We start from the raw sequence: 22,137 nt of genomic DNA on the forward strand, positions 1-22,137 counted from the left end.
TTCCTCATCCTAGATCCGGTCCCGTATACATTATAACACTACACATCACGTACACACGTTGCCGCATCATCATGCGCTAAATTATTAGTTATGTATACGACGGCGATAAGATTACGCGCGTGTTGAAGCCGCGCAATAATAATATCGCTCGTATAACGTCGTGTATAGACGACTCGAGTCCACGTATAATTATTATACGAGTATACATATATTATGACATATTATTATATACGACAGGACGATGATGTATTTGTCGTCGTGAATCGTATTACCGTAGTCGTTCCGGAAGTATAACGAGAGAGAATAATTTTGAAGAATAACGTCGCCGCCACCGTCGTCGTCGTCGTCGTCGTCGATGGAAATAAAATTGGAAACCGTCGGCGGCGGCGGCGGCGGCATCGAAGGCGAAGTAATTGCGACTTGGCGGGGCGGCGGCAACGGGACGGGAAAAATATAAAATATAAATGATAGCAACATAATATTATCTGCCCGTCTGCCTTGTGCTTTCGTTGCGCGTTCGTATATGAACGTATATATATATACATATATACAATTGCGGCTCGTCGTCCGTAAGCTCGCGTATTATTACATTGTTGTGCCGGCTGTTATCGATCGAGAGAAAAGCTCGAGAGCGCGTGCGGCGCGGGCCGTCGGTATTGCGCGCGCGGCGGACGCTATTCCACTCCGCCGCCGCCGTGCCACCTCGTGCGCCGGTCCCGCTGCGATAGCATAACGCCAGCTCTGCCGTACGCACACTACAACTACTAATACCACCACCATCGCCACCACCACGGCCACCGCGCCTCCCCCGGTACTATATACTTACGCTATACTACCACTATTGCTGCCACCACTGCTACACTGTCGTACGGCCGCGTAGTGTGTCGCGAGGGTTGCGCCGGACTCTGTGCGGGTATGTCTGGAGGCTCTCATGGAGGCCACGAGCTCGTCGTCGTCGTCGTCGTCGTCGGTGCCGCTTAGCCCTCCGTCGGTCAGCACCATCAGGTAAGTCCGAGACTGCACGCCGCCGACACTTATAGAGGAGAAAGTCTTCTCCCATCATAGGGGGATACCTACCCCCTCCCCTATAACTGACGTAGTAATAATAATAATATTAGAGAATAATGTACACGCGCATTTCGCTACCCGCTAATAATATTATGATGACGTTATGGCATGTGCCTGAGACGCGAGATGTGCAGTGGACAGCGGTGTGTACGTTTGAATTCCGTTTGATTTACAAAATATTTTTTTTTATATCGATAATTATTGTACGCGTGAATTACAATATTTTATTATCATAATTTCGGAAGCAAACGCTGATCGGTTTCCGTACCTTGTCGTATTGTGTGAAATGACGCGTTTGATAATATGCTCAGGTGATTATATGTGGCGTTGGCGAAGAGGGTAAATAAATTTTGAACGTCAAGTATAAGGTATTTCTGAGCTTAATTCGATGGGAAAGGGTGTCGCTGATTCTCTGATCACTCATTAGGCGCTTTACGCCACCGAATGTGAGTGTGTTTTACCGTGTAATAGTTATACACAAAATACAAACATTATTCCATTCGACCAACGGTTAGACTTTCAACCCTTAGCGCACATATATAGGCTTATATATCTGTTGCCTATTATCTATATATTTATACATCATCATTTCAGCGTGTTGTATTATCACCATACGACTGTAATAAACATACTTCGGCTAGATCCAGCTAGGGGTCCGTACACGGTTCCCGATAAGATTTGATTTGATTTATGTATAAAATATTATGCAATAAATAAATTGTTTTCCGCGCTCTATCGATATCGTACTTAGCACACGTTTTTAATTTGTCTTCTCTGTGTTTATTGTTGTTATAGCATCAAGAAAGAACCCACGTCCCTACCGTCGAGTCCCACGGGCAAGCTGATCGATTCGGTGATCATAAGGAACCCAGGTAAACCGCGTTGACGATGATGATGATAATAATAATAGTACTAATATATATAATATGTACAGTAACTATAATAATAAGACTAGGTATATACCTCTATATATGGTGAGATCGCATGCACTATATGAAACATGATTATATCGACTTTGTCCTCGCCATCACAACCGCGTGTGTACTTATTGTAGGTATACCTATCTCTGTGTATATTGTAATGTGCGAAACGAAATATTATTCGCTCAAACATTACCGCAAATACTATGTACAAGTACCTCTGTCCTCCATATATATATTTATGTATATAACAGCATAATGCATATGATTTGATTACACGTTAAGGCGCGCGAGTTAGATTGATGATCAGCCACATATATAGACGGTACGCGTTCGCGCGATAATACTCGCACGTATATGACGTATAATAACAATATAATATAATCATTTCTGGTTTTTTCTTCCGCGGCTTTTTTTTTCTTCTCTTTGGCCGTATGTAATTTTAACCCCTCCCCCCACTTTACAACCAGGCTAGACCATACACCCCGTGTCCTCGTCACTCCATGATCTGCACCTATTTTGGCGTCTGTTCATCTCGCGCGCGGCCGGTAATCACCGAGCTGCGGCGGCGGCAGATCATCAAGTACACATTATCCGCACAGCCACGGGCAGATCATATAATAATTTTTGGCAAGGTGAACGCACTTTGCCGCAGCAGCGTCTGTCATCGTCATCATCGCCATCACACCAATATCGTCGTAATAATAATAACATATTATATATAGGAGGTACCTATCTGCCTCGATCGTGCATTACAAACCCACCGACGACAGTATACGTGTACATACATAACATTATAATACGATAATTTTTACTCGCGCCCCATATTATACAAAGGAACTCACCTCTTTTTTTCCATCAAGAATGCATTTATTCGACAACTGATTATTTAAAACTTTTTAATATAAGTACTTAAATATCGTATTTTAAAATGATTAAGATCCTCCGTTTTACTCTAAGAGTATCATGTGGAGATACAAACTACTATTTCTCAAACGAAAGCCTCCCAATTTTCTATTGTAAATTATTTATTGGACTATTTTTCTGAAAAATTCGACGTATCCGGAATCAAAATTCAAATGAGTAGTTTTTGAAATATTTAAGTTTGTATACTCAAGATAATAAGTCCATTATAATTGAAAGATATATAGAGCCTATAGTGATTAGAATATTTTAGAAAAATTAATATTAATCTATTAACAATAATTATAATTTGTAAAATGGTCCAAGCATAATAAAGACTAGATCTAGTGGTGCATGTGTTTTATATTTTTGTAAAGCCATTTTTAAGTACTATTATCTTGAGTATAAACATTTTAATAACTGAAAAACTACTCGTTTGAATTTTGAATTAAGCACATCGATGTTTTCAAAAAAAATATCCATTAAACGATTTATACTAAAAAGTGAGGTCCTCATTAAAAAAACAGAAAACTGTATCCCCATATAAGCCACTCGTTGATAAGTACGAGCGAATTCAAGAATTTACTAATATAATTTTTAAGTACCTATATTTAAAAATTCCAAAAATATTATAATTTGAATAAATTAATTGTTAAAAAAGAAAAAATTTGAGGTGAGCATGATTAGTAAACCCCCCCGTATTGCGTAGTACGTATTATTGTACATAAATATGTACTACATAGAGCATAGCAGGAATAATATGAAATATTTAAATGGAATTTTACTATTTTAATGCGATTTTGTGTAAATCTCCTATCGATATACACGTCATATATTGAGCAGACAGTCGTGCCGATTGCCGTGCGATAGGCGTATACATGTAGAGGATTTGAATTTGTGTGTGTTATCAGCACATTTTGCACAAAATCAACTAAAGTTATTCGCGAAATCATCCGCATACATTTTTCGTCCGCCCACTGCCACCGAAAGACCTATACATGCAGGCGCACGAACATGGGCAAAAACGTCGTCTCACTGCATTATCCGTCCTGCCACCGCCGCCGCTGATACACAGCTCGCGCGATAATGCGTTCATACCCTTACGGATATTTCCAAGACAAACGCCATAAAGTGCACCAGACTGCATATAACTATACGTATTATATGCTCTCTGTGACGCCAGACGTGTGTTTTTTCGAATTCAAATTCGTCATTTCGCTAGACTGACCGTTGCAACATAGCGATTTGCGCCCCACGCACATATTTTATGATATTCTTACCATCATATTATTATAATATGTGATAATGACGTGTTCTTGTGAAAATACGAATAAGAGATGTATATATAATTATATTATATTTGCGTTATCACTGTGCCCTACACGATACGCCATACTCGGCTATAATGTTGCAGGGTGATTGAAACTGTTTTTAAATGTCAAGAGTTACAAGTCTGAAATTCATTATTTATACATATAGCCATATATATAAAGGTATTATACATATATTGCAGCGTAAAATCAATACGTTTACGTGTGGTACCTACTGAGGTGCAAGTACCTATACATAATAATATATATGAGTATAAACCGATTATAAGATGTGTTGCAGTATTAATATCATAATGTTAACCCGTCGTTAAGTAGTTCGCACGTCAAAATAGGTCGCTTATTCGTTATTCCGAACACGTTGAATAACGCAGCTGTAGGTAACGATTAAAATTCATTCTATAGTTTAGCAAATAATTTACAATCGAAAAATACTCATAACCTGCTTCAAGATTAAATATATCAAAGAAAAAATTTAGGCACCTAAAATTCTATTCTTAGCTTTAAATTTTATAATAGATCAATGTATTATACTGCAGTATAGAAAATGACAAAGTTAAATTGATTAGTTTTTGTTTATCTATTATTTTTTAATCTCTTAAGGTGCCCACAGAGAAGTCGACATGTTATAATTTTATGACCATAAATTATCATATAGAAGAATTTCGGCTTTTTATAATTTTGATTTTATATATTTTATAATACTCGAGTGTCTAGTAGTCATGTGTAAGGGCAATTTTATAAATTATCAAAATCATATTATTTTTATTCAAGCTTATGTTAGGTATATGTTTATTGTACACAAACTCAAGTACCTATTCATTATATGATTATAATAATTTGAAAATAATTTTAAACTCGTTTCAATAAAAGTATTTTAACATAATTACATTATAATTAACATTATTTTGAGAAAGTTCACTTCATATTTTGAAATATATATATAATCATGAATTTGCAAATATCTTAGTAATTATGTAAAGTTAATAATAAAAGTAATAATTTTTGTTGATTAAATTCGTTAGTATTACATCTCGTTTTCATTGCTGCAGAGTACCTATTTAAATTATTAAATCATATTAAAAAAATTTAAAAAAAAAACTAGTTTATTATTGGCGGAGAAATATACATTTTCAATAATTGCAACAGTAAAAATATATACCAAACTACATATTATGAATAAAACATTTTGTATTCAATTTGATCAATAATTCACATTTTATAGTATGGCTTTTATAAACGAATACGTGTATAATATTACAGAAAATTCCATTTTTCAGACTCTTTTGTGAATTTTACATAATAATATAAGATATAACAAGTAAGTACCTATCTAATTTAAATTGTAAAACAAACAAACATTTGGGTAATAAAATAGTTTTATTTCAACTTTAAAAATAACTAAAATTGTTAAATTTGTTACCAGTGGTTGAAAATAATAAATTATTTTTAGTAATTAAGATAGTTTATATGGCTTTTGCTTGTTTAAGTGAATATATAATATTATTCTGGGTACGAATACGTCGCGCCCGTTACGGTAAAATATTGGTTATTTAATATTCTAATTAAATGATAATTTATACAAGAAAATGTAGGTACCTAGTGAAAACAAATTACTAAGTATTTTATGAAAACAACATTTCGAGTTTCCGGACGGGTAACTAGAGTTTTCGCATTGTAAAACATAATATAATAGGGCCACGAACAGTTTCGTGGTTGTTAATATAATACTGAAATTCGGTAATGAATTAGTTTGTGCATATAGGTACATTTCATATGTATATACCTATACTGATGCTTACATAGTACTAGTACCCCCGCCCCCCCACACATGCATGATAAGATAATTTTTATTCATCGTTTATCATGAAGTTGTACAACGTGGGAGAGATTCTGTTCAAAGCCAAATTATTGTAGGTACACGACTTTAAATAATAATAATGGTCTTGGAGGTGTGGTGAATCAAATTCATTGTTTTAGATATTGTATACCTGGCATGTATCATAATGAACATATATTTTAAAATGTTTGTTTTATTTGAAATACACATTCATGCGGATAAATGATTGAAATTTTATGGTATAAATCTAAAGTTAAAATTGAATAGTATACCTACGTTTTTCTTGTACGTTTAATATCTATCGTGAATGATAAAAATAGTACCAAAGTCGTTTTATATTTAATAACTAATAACTAGTTTTTGTTTTAAATTGATATAATACTATTATCGTATATAAATATTTAAAATGCAATCATATAATTTAGTTTGTTAAGAAATCACGCACAAATATCAAATATAAACAGTATACCTATTTTAGTATAGGTGCATTCATAGTCTAAATAACTGGATGAAAAACTAACATAAAAGTAAAATGTAATTTTTAAGTAATTTTTTTTATGTACAATCGCGTGAACATTTCGTATTTTCATATTAAAATAAAATAATGGAAATATTCAACTCAAAAATTAAAATTAATATTCCCATTATTGTAATAATAATTGATGATTGCACGATATTATAATATTTATATTAAATCGAATTTTCGGTATTCAATTGTTTCATTTAGGAAATAAACAATATACATTTTACATAATATAATTTAAAATGCTATAGTTGATTTAATATCAATAATGTAATTTGAGTAGTATTCACAAATTCATTTATTAGTTATTTTAATATTATATTGTTCATTGTATAAAACAATTATGCAAACATAATTCAAAAATTGCTATATTTAAGTATATTTAATTATTTTATAATTATAATTAATCTATTATAATATATTTATTATATACCTACTAGGGGCTTTGGTCTTCCTATCCAACGGATTTCGTAAATACATTTTTTTTCATACTTTCTTAGTCATAATACATATAATATTACATTTATCGATGTGAATTACGTACCACGATGGTTTCAAATTTTTAAAACACTATTATATAATTTATATTATATAGTATATAAGATTAACATTTTTGGACTTAGAAACTTAAATCACTTAAAAAGCACACTGAAATTAAAACTTTTGCAAACCTATATTAATATATGAAATAATTTAAATATGCTTTATATTTTCACCGTAATTTTTTTTATAACCCGATATTTTTAATTTAATGTTCGTGCATTTAAATGTATACAAAAATACGTTATGCAAGATAAATATAAAAATATCTATACGATTATAAATTATTAATATGGTATATATACCTAATCAAAAGTTAACAACGTCAAACATCAATATAATTTTTGCATTATACCATTCCCATTAATATTCATGCATCACCGAATTCACGTAATCATTTCAAGCAGGCTTATCTCATTATCAGCACTTACTTGGGTTCTTGTTATTGGCATTTCTCTTAACACTTAATCTATTGTGTAAAATTTATACTCACAGTTATGTATGTTCACTAAAAATTATTTTTGAAAATTTTTAAACAATATGAAAACCTTATTGTGGCCTTACTGTTGGATTTGACAATTTATAAATTAGTAGTTGGTTTAAGCGAGTCTCAGGTTTTAAACCTCTATTAACATTTTAGTTGCATTATATTATTACGTAAATATATCGTATTTTCAAAAGAAATAAGAAGACTTCAAAATAAATACACATTATTTAAATTAACTTTATAATAACTTAAATGATTATTTTTAATCCTTAGATTATAATATTTTGTAATATAATATATAATTAAAAATAATTGATAATGTATTTTTAGGAAGCAGTTTGTTGTTAATATTTTTAAATACTTCCGCAAAAAACCGATAAATATTTACTTTCACTGTCGGGTCTCGGGTTATAATACAAAAAGAATATAATTATTATAATCGATTAGTATTTGTTTTATATCGATGAAAAATAAATTGAATGTTTATTGATAAGATCAAATATTAATTTTCTATTCTGGCCATATATTTAAAGCTGAAATAATTTTGAAAATTACAACTTTGTAAGTGAATGCAAGAAATTATGCAGTTGCAGAATTGAAGGATTCAATAGTATTAACAAACTTTCGTATGTCATATTATTCTTACATATATCATACATTTGAATAACAAACAATAATTAAGTATTATTTCATTTATTCACACGATTTCCGTAACAACGCCTGGTCGGCTAGTCTGTATAATTTTTTTTTAAATTAATTTTTGTAATCAATGGTAACATATAATTATAATATATAAATATAAACAAAAATCATTCAATTTTCATCAACCAAAATAAGGCCCCCCTCTATAGCAACTCATAGGCAAATAGGGGTTGAAAAAAGAAGCTTAAGACACTATTCGAGTCTCAAGAAATCTATTGATATAACATTCATCGGAATCGGCATAATTATGTAGTTTCTGAGATTAGCTGTTAGTAAAAAATTAATTTCATATGTATATTTTATATTATAATATGAAAGTAGATTGAAAAAACAATCTGATCATTATAATAAAAACATACGTACGTTTGACAATTATCTTGTTGCTATTCAGCCAACAAGGTTTTTGTTAAACCAACGTATAATAGATTGTTAATACGATCATTGTAGTTAAATCATTTCATTTTAGGAAATGTATTGTTAAAGTGATAAAAGAAATTGGAATAATAGAAAATATTATGTATTCAATTTTTATTCATTCGTTTGTATATATAAATATTATTACAGATTAGTTTAAAACCTTAATTCTAACTTGTTATTAACACATTTTAGGTAGATACTTGAAATATGGTACTTACATGGTACTTATTTAGAATAATTTGGTTACTTGTATAACAGACTACAGACCATAAAATACTAAAATTTATTAAATATATTAACTAATATCGGTGAATTTATAATGTTCGCTTATAGTATTTCAGAAATATGTATAATATTATATTGGTACTTGGGCACTTTGCAGATAGGTGTAGAATAGGTATTGTTGAACGTTTCCGCTGTTTTATGATTGGTGTATTGTATATTTATTAAGGATATATTATGTTTACATTTACCATAAGCTGTTTTGTCGACAAATATGAACACTATTTGCTGAAATCGATTTATATTTAATAGGTGGGAGGAGGACTAATTTTCCCTGAAATATGGACATATTTTAATTTTTAATATTTTAATTTATTAATCTCTTGTTGTTAAATATATGTTCCATTTCTCAAAATGTTAATATATTTTTGTGAGTGACTTTTCATAATATATAAAATGTATTATTGATGATTAATATTTCAATATTAACGTTCGACTAAGATGATAATTTTTTTTTTAATTGAATTTTGAGCTTGTTATTATGATATAGGAACGATACAATAGGAATATGAGATTTTGATGTAATATTTCGTACACATGCAAATTTCGTTACATTTTCTTAATTTAATTATATATTTAATTTGGCAATGGCTTGAAATTCATAAAGTATGTAACTTGTTGAAGATCATTTGTTTTCATTTATACTCGAAATATCTGTTGTTTAATTACTTTATGTATACATTTGTATGACGTGTATCCACGCAGATGCGTGGTAAAAATAGTAGTTCTGATTATTCTAAAGTTGTATTAAGAAAATATATATTTTTTAAATTTTTATATCGACAAATAATATTATGTTAATATTTTATATAAATACATATTGTATATTTAACATTGTTTTATAATAAAAGATAAATACAAAATTATTAATCATACTATTAAAAATTATTTTATTTTATTTTTTATAAAGATTATTAAGCAAACGTACTTACCTATGTTTTAAAAATGTATTTCAGCTGCTATATTGTTTATAATTTTCCTTTATTCCTAACTGTAAACATTATGTATTATTATTTTTAAATTTCTATAAACTTCGTTTATAATGGCTGATATACGTGTGTAGTATCTGTCATTGCCTTCATTTCCATAGTTACCTTAATATCAATGTCGATTTTATTGGAATATTTTTAACGCTAGTTTAAAAGCCTTAAAAAGTTATAAGGTATAATTTTAGTTCAATATGTGAAAATTAAATTAATTAAATCCACTTTGTACTTAATTTTATATCACAGCCAATTATTATCAACTGTTGATAATATTTTTATAATGTTATTCAACGTGTAATTTTTTTAAATATAGTGTGATATCGACATAATAAATTTAATTAGGAAAAATGATATTAACTATGTTGGTTCTTTCTATGAACACTTTTATGAGATAATACACTGAAGAGGTAATCTTTAGGTTTCTCATAATATATTATTTTCTTTTATAGGGACAACCTAAAGAGTCATTCAACATCATTTTAACCATATTTTTATTTACATATTTTATTATGTTGTTATTTACAGATACAAATTCTATATGATACACTTTTATAGGTATATATTTTTCAATCTTTAATACACAGTTAGTAGTTTCACGAACAATCGCACTAATTATTCAATAGTCAACTATAATGGTCTCTTAAACATAATTTTTTTAGTAGATCATGATTTATCCTTTAAATTTTATTAAGTCATTAAATTAATCAATTTTTTAGGAAATCCAACTATAAGTATTATATTTTAAAGTTAATTACATATAATTATTAATGAACAAATATTGATACATTTTCTATTACGATAAATTGTACTCGGTCATCCGCTTAACATAAGATAGGATCAAATGGAAAGTGACATAATGAATAACACATATATATTAATAATTAAAAATATTGATCATATCGTTGTTGAGTATTGAAATTTGAAATACAATATGAGATTTAGCTTGACAATCCTAGTGGACGCCAGCAACGCTGGTCGCTCTGTCAATTGTACTTCCGATTCCCCGTTTATCAATGATGGTGTTGTATACTTCGACAGTTTGACATTGGGAACCAGGGTCATACATCATGGTGATAACTGTTGGGTTTTAAAAGTTATAAAAGGAAAATTTGATAAAATATGCACATAAGAAATCTAAAATATGCATTAAAAATGTATTAAATATGCAAAAAAAATGTAATCAAAATTCAAAAAAAATTACAACTTGTTATTTTTTAGTTACGTAATACTAAAACAATATATTAAATATTATAGTTTATTAAAAAACAGTTATGTAAATGAAATGTGATGGAAAACTGGTTGGGCAAAAAAAAATAATACATCGTTGATATCGTGGCATCATAGGTATTGTCAGGCCATATTATAAATGTTATAGCATTATCAGCAAATTGGAAAAATTATATTTTTAGTAGGTTGGACAAATCCATTAAAATGACTATGTTAAAAAATTGAGTATAAAATTCATAGATTATTCAAGAAAAACGTAATTTTACCTTTACGAAAGATTAAGTTACATAAATACGTAAAACAAATTATTAAATACCTATTGACTTTTTATAAAATGGAAAGAATACACAAAAAAATGAATTTTTAATCTTATCATTATTTATAGCATCAATATTCAGTTTTGTTTGTCATAAATTAAGAGCGTACATAATATATGCAACTCCAACAATAACATTTTTGAACCCTAATAATAAATTATAACAATTTTGACGTAACTGTTAAAATGTATTTTTACTTTTGATGAAAATAAAAATACTTATTGAGTTTCTGTTATATTATAGTCTTATAGTTATTTCATAAGCTAAATACATTTTTTAAAGATTATTATATACCTAGTACTATTATTTTAGTCAAACAACTATAATATTATTATTGTTACACTATATTATAGTGATTGTAGGAGTATAGTGAAATTTGTATAATTTTTTTGTTGAGTTCAGTGTTGTTTTGATAATTTTGTGCAATATTTATATAAATTCGAATCATTGTAAGATGTCCATCGATAGAGGTCTCCCCCTGTTCCAATAAGATGATACCACCATCGATGCACATTAGCGCAATGCAGCAATTCGAAAAACGAAATATAAGATGATTAAGTCGACAATGTGTTAATATAATTTACTGATTCCCCAAAATAGACTATTTTTGAATATTTAATACGTAATAATTATTATCGGAAATATCATTTACGATGGACATTAGTACATTACATTAAAAATACATTTTTTTATTTTTTTTTTTTTTAAATGAATTTCATACATACATATGAGTACTGCATCCCACTGAGAGAACTCTTGTGGGGGGCCTAGGGGTTCAAAAATATAGTTACATTAGAATTTCAGGTAATTATACAAAAATATAAAATCACAATACTATCTAAAATTAGTTAAATATTGATTACACTGTATTGACAAAAATACTGTAACACCAAATATATAATTAAATCGTCACGAGACTCCAATATAGCCATTGCAGAATTATTTTTTTAAATAAATTAAATGGAATGATTATTATTTATAGATGTGATTGTTTTTAGTTCTTTTAAATAAAAAATTGGTTTTTGCGTATTTTGTATTGACTCCATGCGTTGTGGCTTGTAATAAATTATGAGCTTTTTAGAAATACAGTCGTTATTTTTAAATATAGTTTCCTAATAGGAAGTACATTTAATTCTGTGTATAATTTTCTTTAGGTAGCATAACGCGATATTAAAATTTTTGACCACCCGATAACAACGAAAAATTAAACGTTTTAACTGTTATTGAAAATCATATTAAAAATCGATTGTGGGAGCAATTGGGTGGGGAAACGTACGTCATCAACGGTCGTTGGCTCGTCGTCGACTGTTAGCGTTCTGCTGTAATCCAACACCACAGCATCGAGCTGGACTTCATCGTTCACCGACTGATATTTGACAAACGACACTATAGCATAATGGGACAGTTGGTCGCTGCCAAGATTTATAAAGATCCACAGCGGTCATTGGCCCTGAGTGGGCTTACAGGGATCCGTTTTTTATTTGGATGCGGCACAGCGGGCGTAGTGTTGTAGCTATCCGTCCGCGGCCTACCCACGTGAAACGACGAATCGTGCCCATTTCCGGTTTTTCGAACTTTTCTTTGGTTCGACGACCGTCGCGTTAAAGCGGAGGTGATGCAGTAGCTGCAGTCGGGCCTAATGTCCGGTTTTGTGAAGAACGGCTGTGTGCATCGTTGGCGTCACGCGATCGGCAGCTTCTCATCGGTACAGGACTTCTCGGTCTTGTGATTTTTCATCGTTATATCCACGCGCTTACTTTATCGATTAAATACGCAATAGTTCTGTTGTAGTTCCGCTTACTATTGAATTCGTCATCACATTTGGCCTGCCTAAAACGGCGGGCGTAAGTCTTTCGCCCGCTTCAACGATTAAACATCACTGCAGTTCCGTCGTGATTATTCTGCATTTACTTATCATTAATACTAATCAGTAGAATATTAATTATTAGTTATTAGTATTATATAAACAAATATTTTCAAATTTCGTTGTTCATAAGATTTGTTTTAATGTTTACATAGTTATTATGTGATGAAAAAATATGTCAAAATATAAAAGTTTGTTATCATAGCTATAACTATGTTAAGCTTTATAATATATTATGTTATAAAATAAATGTATAATAAGCATTTTTATTGTAATGTTCTAGGTTTTTTGTACTTTTATAAAGTTTTATTGATGAAATTAATTTGGTTAATTTTTACATCAGACGTTTACCGATGCTGATATAAAAAGGATAGAGGCCCATTAACTAATTTTAAATCCACAATTAATTCTCTAAGTATGTATTAAATAGATTATCGCCGTATTATTTAAAAAAAATAATAATTACTAACTTGTTCTAAAAGATTATATAACAAAACATTTGAATATTTTTTAATGATAATATTTAAATATTTCATGATAAAAATAGCATGATTAAGTATATAGGTACATTGTATATATCATACGAGTATAATATTACTATCCTTAAAAGATAATTGATTGTCAGATTGTCTTATTTAATGAATGGTGTAAAATAATTATACAATTATGTATATAATTAGTTAGTCATTATATATAAAATATAATACAACTGATGCATTTCAGTAATTGCAAGATACAAAATTCTTAATCAATAGCAAGTAATTAAAAACAAGATTTTTTGTAGATAAGTCACTCTTGATTTGTAAAAAATACCAAGTTGAACGAAAAAGTTACTAAACAACTCGTTTAAGCTATAATAATAAAATCAAAAACACATCCGTTTAAAATAGTAATGTAACAATACATAATATAAACACTGCACTTTTTACCTGAATATTCGTGTGTATTTGCTTGAAGAAATGAGTGGACGGTATCAAAAATATTTTCTTTCGGAACCGAAACCGGTTTATTATTTAAGTTTAAAAAATATCATACCGGTATACGAGTTTGTTTTCCAGACACAACCGGTTTACGGAATAACCATTAATAAAAAAAAACATAATTTATTTCATTTTCATTATTTTAATTCGTCTTGAACTCTTTTGACCCTTTTTCATTGGTCGTTTTTTGGTGGTGCTTATTTCGTGACTATGTCTATACTGCATTATTTTGCTGCACATACCTCGTAAACCTCAATGGCTGCTGTACAGTACCTACATAGGCACCTAATATTCTATCGATACCGATACTGCCGGCGCTCTTTAACTATTATAGTTTGTAAAGTGTGCAGTGAGCGCGCACACAGGAAACAGATGACTGAACATGGGCGCATAAAAAAAAAAATCATTTTCGAGATGTCTGTACAGCCAGCGTATGCATGTATATAGTCGACAAGCTGACACATTTATAGGTGTGGCTGATTTCATCGTAACATTTTTTTTTTGATTATTATTATTATGAATATTAAAAACATGAAAAAAATGAACGATCAACTAATATGTTGATAGAAAACTGCAAGACTATAGGTACATGAAAATTAAGTATACAAACATTATACTCTTGAAATTTACCGGGAGTATAAAAAATAAAATAAAATAATAATTATTAATAATTAATAGCAGGTGGTGTCGATAAATTTAACGTAATTCATCGTAAAATGTGTTTTAAGGTGCATAGTATACACTACAAATGAATATTAGCTCATTGAAGATACAATTCAAATGATACCCCGTTAGGTTAGGAATCACACCCCTGCAGAACTCCACTGCGTTTCGTAAGCACATATATATACCTACAGGCCACACTATAAATATGTACTGATATTTCACATTTTTGTAGGTGTCTTTTTATTAAATAAAATTATTTCAATATTAATGATAAGTGATAACCCTGACAACTACTGATAATGTTATTACAATAAAGTGTCCTGTGTAGTTAAATCACTAATTAGACGAGTTTAAAGTGACAGTAATATATTATGACAATTAATTTAACTAAAAAAGTCCAATGATTACAAATTAACTCAGATTTTACACAATTAATGTAACTATTAAAATTTGTCTCAATATTAAAAAAATCTTAAGTATAATTAATAGTTTCTCAAATATGTGGTATATCTTACATATGAATATGTTACCCCATTATTGATATCGATTCAACGACACGACATCCCTAACTTAAAATCAACGTTCAAATGTATAAAATTGAACATTTTTGTGGATAAAACACCTCAACATTTCTATTCGTGATATGTGTATTGGCACTTACTGAATTGACGGTGTTTATCGTTGGGCACACGTGCGAGCGGCTATATGCATATGCTTAATGATATATGATATATTATAATATTAACTATGCGTCTATGCATAATATAACGAAGCGGTTTACGCCATGGAAATATTTTAGTATTATTAATACTATTTATAGTTGCGAGGTGGAATAACCAATAAATTCGTGCGACTAGTCGTTAGATAATCATAATTCGTATATATTAGAACATTCTTCGGAGTATCACCGCGGGGAGAGATGACCAGCGTGTGTAACATTCAGTTACATCGCTGCTATAGCTACACACTACGACTAAATGCGTATAAAATATAATATGAAGTCGGATATCGATTTAGTATTTTTTCTATTAAAATCAAAAACGTTCAATACCGACCGAAGTTTTTCAGAGGGGAAGGGGAGAATGCTAAAATAGACTTGGTCGTATCTATTATATTATGCAAACGTTTTTATAACTGGTAATACGTCAATACATGCACTTTTGTACTTACTGCATGACGTCGTGTCATGTTATATTTTTTCGTTCGACGCTATTGTTTTTTATCTGCATTCCAAACAAAAGATCCATTGATTTGGTAATCTTAAATAATTGACGTTTGTGTGGTATAGGTTTTTTTTACAATTAGTAGAACTTGTTCGTGTCGGATGTAATATTATATCGACAATCGTGGCGTTGAGACGAGACCAACTTCGGATAACCTGTGTAGTATATCCCACTACATAGACTAAACTGCAAGATATATCATATAATATGTCACGCGTATAAGAGTACCTATATTTTGTATTATTTACTCGGTGAAGTCATACTTTAAGACAACAAACAATTTTGGATAAAGTACATACACGAAACAATAATAATAATAATTTATAACTTAACTGCAGTAGTCTTTTCGCGTTTAGAGAGAACATCAATATTTCACTGTATATATAATCATAGTAGTATAGTCTATAGGATGGAAATAGGTAGTATAAATACATTAATTTATTACAATAATGATTGTATAATCTATACGTTTCAATTATTAAAATTTATCATTTACCTATTATCTAGGATGACCATATTTAAAAAAATAAAAACAGGACTAAGATATTTTTGGATTGAATCACGATTGTCGCTTGACATGAAGCTATATACAACCTAAGTTTTTAATTTTTCATCCATATCGCATCGCAATTCTCATAATTATTATTTATACGGTAACATAATAATTTTGTCAATTAATTTTTTTTATTCAAAATTTAAAATAAAATATGTATATATTTTAAAATATATATTATATTATATTATATTATGTACATATATTAATAAAAATTAATACAGAATAATTGGAATCGACAAAAAAAAGGAAAACAATTAGTACACAAAACTAAAATAAAGGACAATCCTGTATAAAACAAAACGTATGGACCTATGGTAGGAAGACCATACATACCTACACATATTTGTTTCGTTACAAGTGTAAATATATAAAGGTACAGCTGTATTCTAAAAAGTACACACGCAGCTTCGTTTACCGTTATAATAATAATATATTAATTACTATAACATATTTTAGAAGAGAAAAATCTACTCACTACTTATATATAATATATAAACAACGTTTAAAAGCTTGAGTATACATTTATGATTATCCTAATTTAACTTTGATGTACTTTACGAATTAAGCATTAGAAATTATAATATAATGAAGGATTTTGATGAGCCACCGTGGTTACATTAAGTTTTTAATTAAACATAAAACGCATTATTATCACATATATACTGCATGCTGAAAGTACTTAACGAGAAATATACGTATTCTTAATTATAAACAAATAGGTACCGTCAAGTCCTTTGAAAAGTTCTTTCGAGTGACACCCGTCTATTCTATCCGACGCAGCTGTATTATAATATAATAAAAAATGTTTTAATTTTATGTCATCAAACGCTGCTACATTCCCAAAGCAATAACATTAAATACTAAAACGATAAATTTTTAAATGAATAACTAGATTTTTTTTCAATATTAATCTTAATAAAGTATGTTTCGACGTTATATACTTCAAAAATTGATTACGTTAATGATATTTTTGATTATATTTAAAATTTAAATTAAAAAATGGCGTTTTATTTTATGACATTAGGTTGTCAACAATTCTCGTTTTAATAAAAATATCTCGTTACATGACTATAATAAAGGTATAGTATATAGATTCAATCATAAATTATATTATGAAACCTATTGGAATTTTTTTTGTTGGAAATTATATTTTAAATTGTAAAAGTTTTACATGACTTTCAAACACGTAATCTATTTTTATTAAACAATTTTTTTTTCATTAATTATTACAATTACAAAGTTCTAACCTTATGCTTCATCACACTCTGGTCTTTGTAGTACATGTTTTTTTCATATTCATATTGTCATTAATGGACTTGGTGTGCACTGCATGTAATTATTTGTACGAAGGCAATACATTTTACGTAGAAAAACTGGTTTTCCGGCATAAACAGTATTATTACTGTAGTATTTGCAAGTTTGGTACACAATAAGGCGAATAATTATAACTGATTTAACTCTTTATCTCTCATAGATTTTTATTTCAGAAAACATATCTTGTAGAATTATTACATCACTATTATTAATAAAAAAAATCAATACAAAATTAACCAAGCCTAATATTTATACATGTAGTACACCAAAAATTTTAAAATCAATTGTATTATTTGTATTTTTTACGTTGTGTAAATGTATATAATTAACGTGTCACAAATTCACAATAATTTATATTGTGATTTAAATTTGTGATATAAACCAATTAGACTTAACAAAAAATTACGAATTTGCGAATACATGTCACGTATGGCACACCACGTTAATTAAATCAATCGTATTCACAAATTTTATATCAAAATGTATTCATATGTTATACAAATATGGTTATAATTGCTGAATTATTAAAGTAATTTTGTGATGGTGGTTCATAAAATTATACGCGAGCATAATTTATTTTTATTACACACTTTATTTTACTTATACAAATCGTATGATCTTTTTGAATTTTATTTGAATGATAGATAATGGTAATGTTAATGTCATTAAGTTTTTGTTATAAAATTTGATGAGTTTTCTACACTTTGTAATTTTGTGTGAACTATAAACATGATAAAATATGTTTCTTATCAAAACAAAAAGATTTAATTATTTTATTTGTCAGCGCTCAATACTGAAAAGTGGTGATGTATATAGAACAACAATGTGTAGCTCTATACAAAAATACAATATAAAAATGTCTTTAAAATAAAACAAAAGAGCAATAAAAATCTTTTAAATAAATCACTTACTTTAACATGTTGGAAACAATAAACAAAAATTAATATATTTTATTTACATAATATTTTATCGGAACAATATTGTAACGAAAAATCGAGTTTCAAAATAATTTTTTATTGAGATTTGAATAACATTGTTAAAAATAGTAAATACAGAAACCAAAGAGGAAATTTAATAAAAACTCGATGTATTTACACTACATTATTTTAGCGAAAAAAAAACAAAACAATAGTGTTCACGTGCAATATCGTTTATACGTTAATATTAGTGAATGAAACATTTTACCAGTTGCAAGATAAAATAAAAACAATTTAACCACAAAAAAATGTACCTATACTAAAAAGAAAAAAATGTATTTCCTTTATTGTATTTGATTTACAAAAAACAAAAATAAAAATATAAAAAAAAGACTTATAGATGCTTATCGCACTTATATGCAGTATTTATCTTATATAGCTGATGTGAATTAATCATTATAGATATCGCACTTGTGATTGCAAATATGTTTAGCAGTACGCATTTTAAGAATAAATAAACATTAAGAGATTGCGAAGCTAAAATTTTATCAGTAAAGCGCTGGCTCGGTGTTTCGCTAAAAAGAATAGTCTCCGTAAACTATAAATTAACGTCGTTTAATATTGTTCTTTGCAACTCGTATTTTTCGTTGGAAACAATCCGAAAGAGAATTTTTGAAACTATAGTCCATAAGTCGTGTTGTCACAATTTTCTTCTTTTTTCTTTTTTTTTAACAATTGCAGCTTTCAACATTATACTTTGCAAACACTCGCGTTGTGTACAACGTACCGTAATTGATTTATACGAAATTCTTGCGAGCCAAAAATACTGAATTTATAAAAATGTTTTTTCATTAACGATCATACATTTCTATTTAATAGTTTACAGTAACAACTGAGGAGAATTCGTTGTGAACGGTGCAATAATCAGTTGTATTGTTGTATAATATTTGTATTGAATCCTAATAAATTCCGATATAGTGCAGTTTCAGTACTTCTCAACCGTCCGGAAGCATGCGTGAAGATGACTATTCGCACTTCATTATATTAATGTATGAATTACGATTTCCGCCGAAAATATAATTTTTTGTAAATTGAAACTCGCTATTGGTGTACTAAATGGTAAATGCGTAACTGAACATGTGGCTTGAGCAGGATTGGTTTTAATTTCTGGTGTATGTAACATATATGGTACTTATATATATTGTGATATATTTCTTAAAAACCACAAGATTTATTCAAATACAACGTCAATTTTTTTTTGTAATTACTATATTGAACTTTCGCTGTTATTACAACTATCAGGTTATTACGAGGTAGTGTGAAGTTGTCTCGATTCCATGATGTACAAAACTCCATGTGAGGCTTTAAACTTGCAGTACGCATACTACCGTGATTTATAAGTTCTGAGAACGCGATCATCGTAGTATACTTTGTATATCGCGTAATGGATAACCGTGCGATATTTTCTGTCACTCAGACACTCAGCCGTAAGAAAATTTCAGTGTTATCCGCGCACCGTTTGGTTATTATTTATTTATATCATAAATCAAACCATTACCACGTCACCGACCGCGGACCGTGAGTGCTAATAAGTCATATAATAGCTATGTTCAATCATGGATGAAAATTCCAGGAAAACGATTCTTGTACGAATATTTGCAAGCCTCGCGCCATCATCAATGTGATCACAATGTGCCGTCCGATAAAACGTAGCGACCGTCTGTTTTTGAATGAGATTACAGTGGGCAATTCGCACACAATTTCATCTTTCACCAATATTATTCACAAGTAATCGTTATTTAAAACTAACTGTAGGCACGTTTAATCTATGTATGTGTATAAATATATATATATATGCAAGGCGTATACAGTCAAATAAGAACTATAAGCTATCATTGTGAATTATGATCTTTGTTTTTTCTATATGTTTATTAGATTTGCAATAGTATAATACTATAACATACCTACTTTTAGTGGGTAACTGTATGTTATTGAGTCGAGTATGAAATACAAAATTGTTGCAATACATTCGTCATAAAAACGAAGAATTTATTTATTTATTTATTTATTACTCTATGGCTTACACTTTACACGATCGATGTAAAAAATTCGACTTTGTACAAACGTGGTAACTATGTAAATCGCAGTCAAAAACTAAAAGCGACATATACCTTTAAATTAATAACGATAAACAAATATTGTTTACTCTTGCAATAGGTTTGGAATTAGACTTTGCTTTGCAAATTATAAAAATATATACTCATAGCTGGACTAAATAATTAATTGAATAATGCAATATTATATTTTGTATTATATCAAATTTTTTATGACAGAGTTCTCATATTATATAATAATAATTAATATAATATTTTAACAGTCGACCTAAAAAATGCATACTTGAATAGTTGAATGTACTTAAATTAGAGAAGTGTTAAATTGTTGATATAAGCAAAAAAATATGAACCTTTCTACTTACTACTAAGTTAATGAATATGCATCAAATTGATTTAAGTAATCATTTTGTATACGTATATAGGGCCTACAGATATTAAAAACTTAGAAAAACAAAATATATGAATAACTTATTCACATAAATGTATTTATAAAAAAGTACTATTTTACCACCAACAATTTTTCTCGCGCCCCTTTCAATAGCTGTCTCGGTAGTCGGTGGTGTATAGTAGTAACTTTAACGAAATATAAGAAGAGACTGTCGGAAATGCGCTGCTGACCAAATACTCACTCGCCCTGCACCGATCGTATGTGTGCTTGTGCGTCCCAAACGAACCGGCGAACTTGAAAACCGGAAAACCGGAAGAAGACTCCGAAGACCGAGCGAAAGGGTATTCGTTTCTGTTGACACATGCTTACCGCGGCATATAATATTATTCGGATATGCACAACGACGACCAGAGAGCGCACTTAAAGCGAATCTTGCAGTGGTGGAGGCTCCGCGGGGCACTCCCACTAAACCCCGAGCGCCGCTTATGTGTACGTGTACCGTCGCCGCCACCTGCATAGCCACCGCCACCACTTCATCTGACAACCTGCGACGGCAGCGGCGGCGGCGGCGGCGT

At 29.5% G+C, this 22,137-nt stretch overlaps 1 protein-coding gene across 1 annotated transcript in view; it reads left to right on the forward strand.

The window, feature by feature from the left end:
• Nucleotides 1-841: 841 nt before the first annotated feature.
• Nucleotides 842-22,137, forward strand: part of LOC113552986 (ecdysone-induced protein 78C) — a 61,701-nt gene continuing 40,405 nt past the window's right edge. Inside the window, exons 1-2 of the mRNA XM_026956072.1 lie at nucleotides 842-1,005; nucleotides 1,864-1,940. Of these exons, the coding sequence (XP_026811873.1) occupies nucleotides 932-1,005; nucleotides 1,864-1,940 (151 nt within the window). The 5' untranslated portion in view covers nucleotides 842-931. The remainder of the gene's footprint in view (nucleotides 1,006-1,863; nucleotides 1,941-22,137) is intronic.

This window comes from Rhopalosiphum maidis, chromosome 2 (genome assembly GCF_003676215.2).
Source record: "Rhopalosiphum maidis isolate BTI-1 chromosome 2, ASM367621v3, whole genome shotgun sequence".
Taxonomy (NCBI): domain Eukaryota; kingdom Metazoa; phylum Arthropoda; class Insecta; order Hemiptera; family Aphididae; genus Rhopalosiphum; species Rhopalosiphum maidis.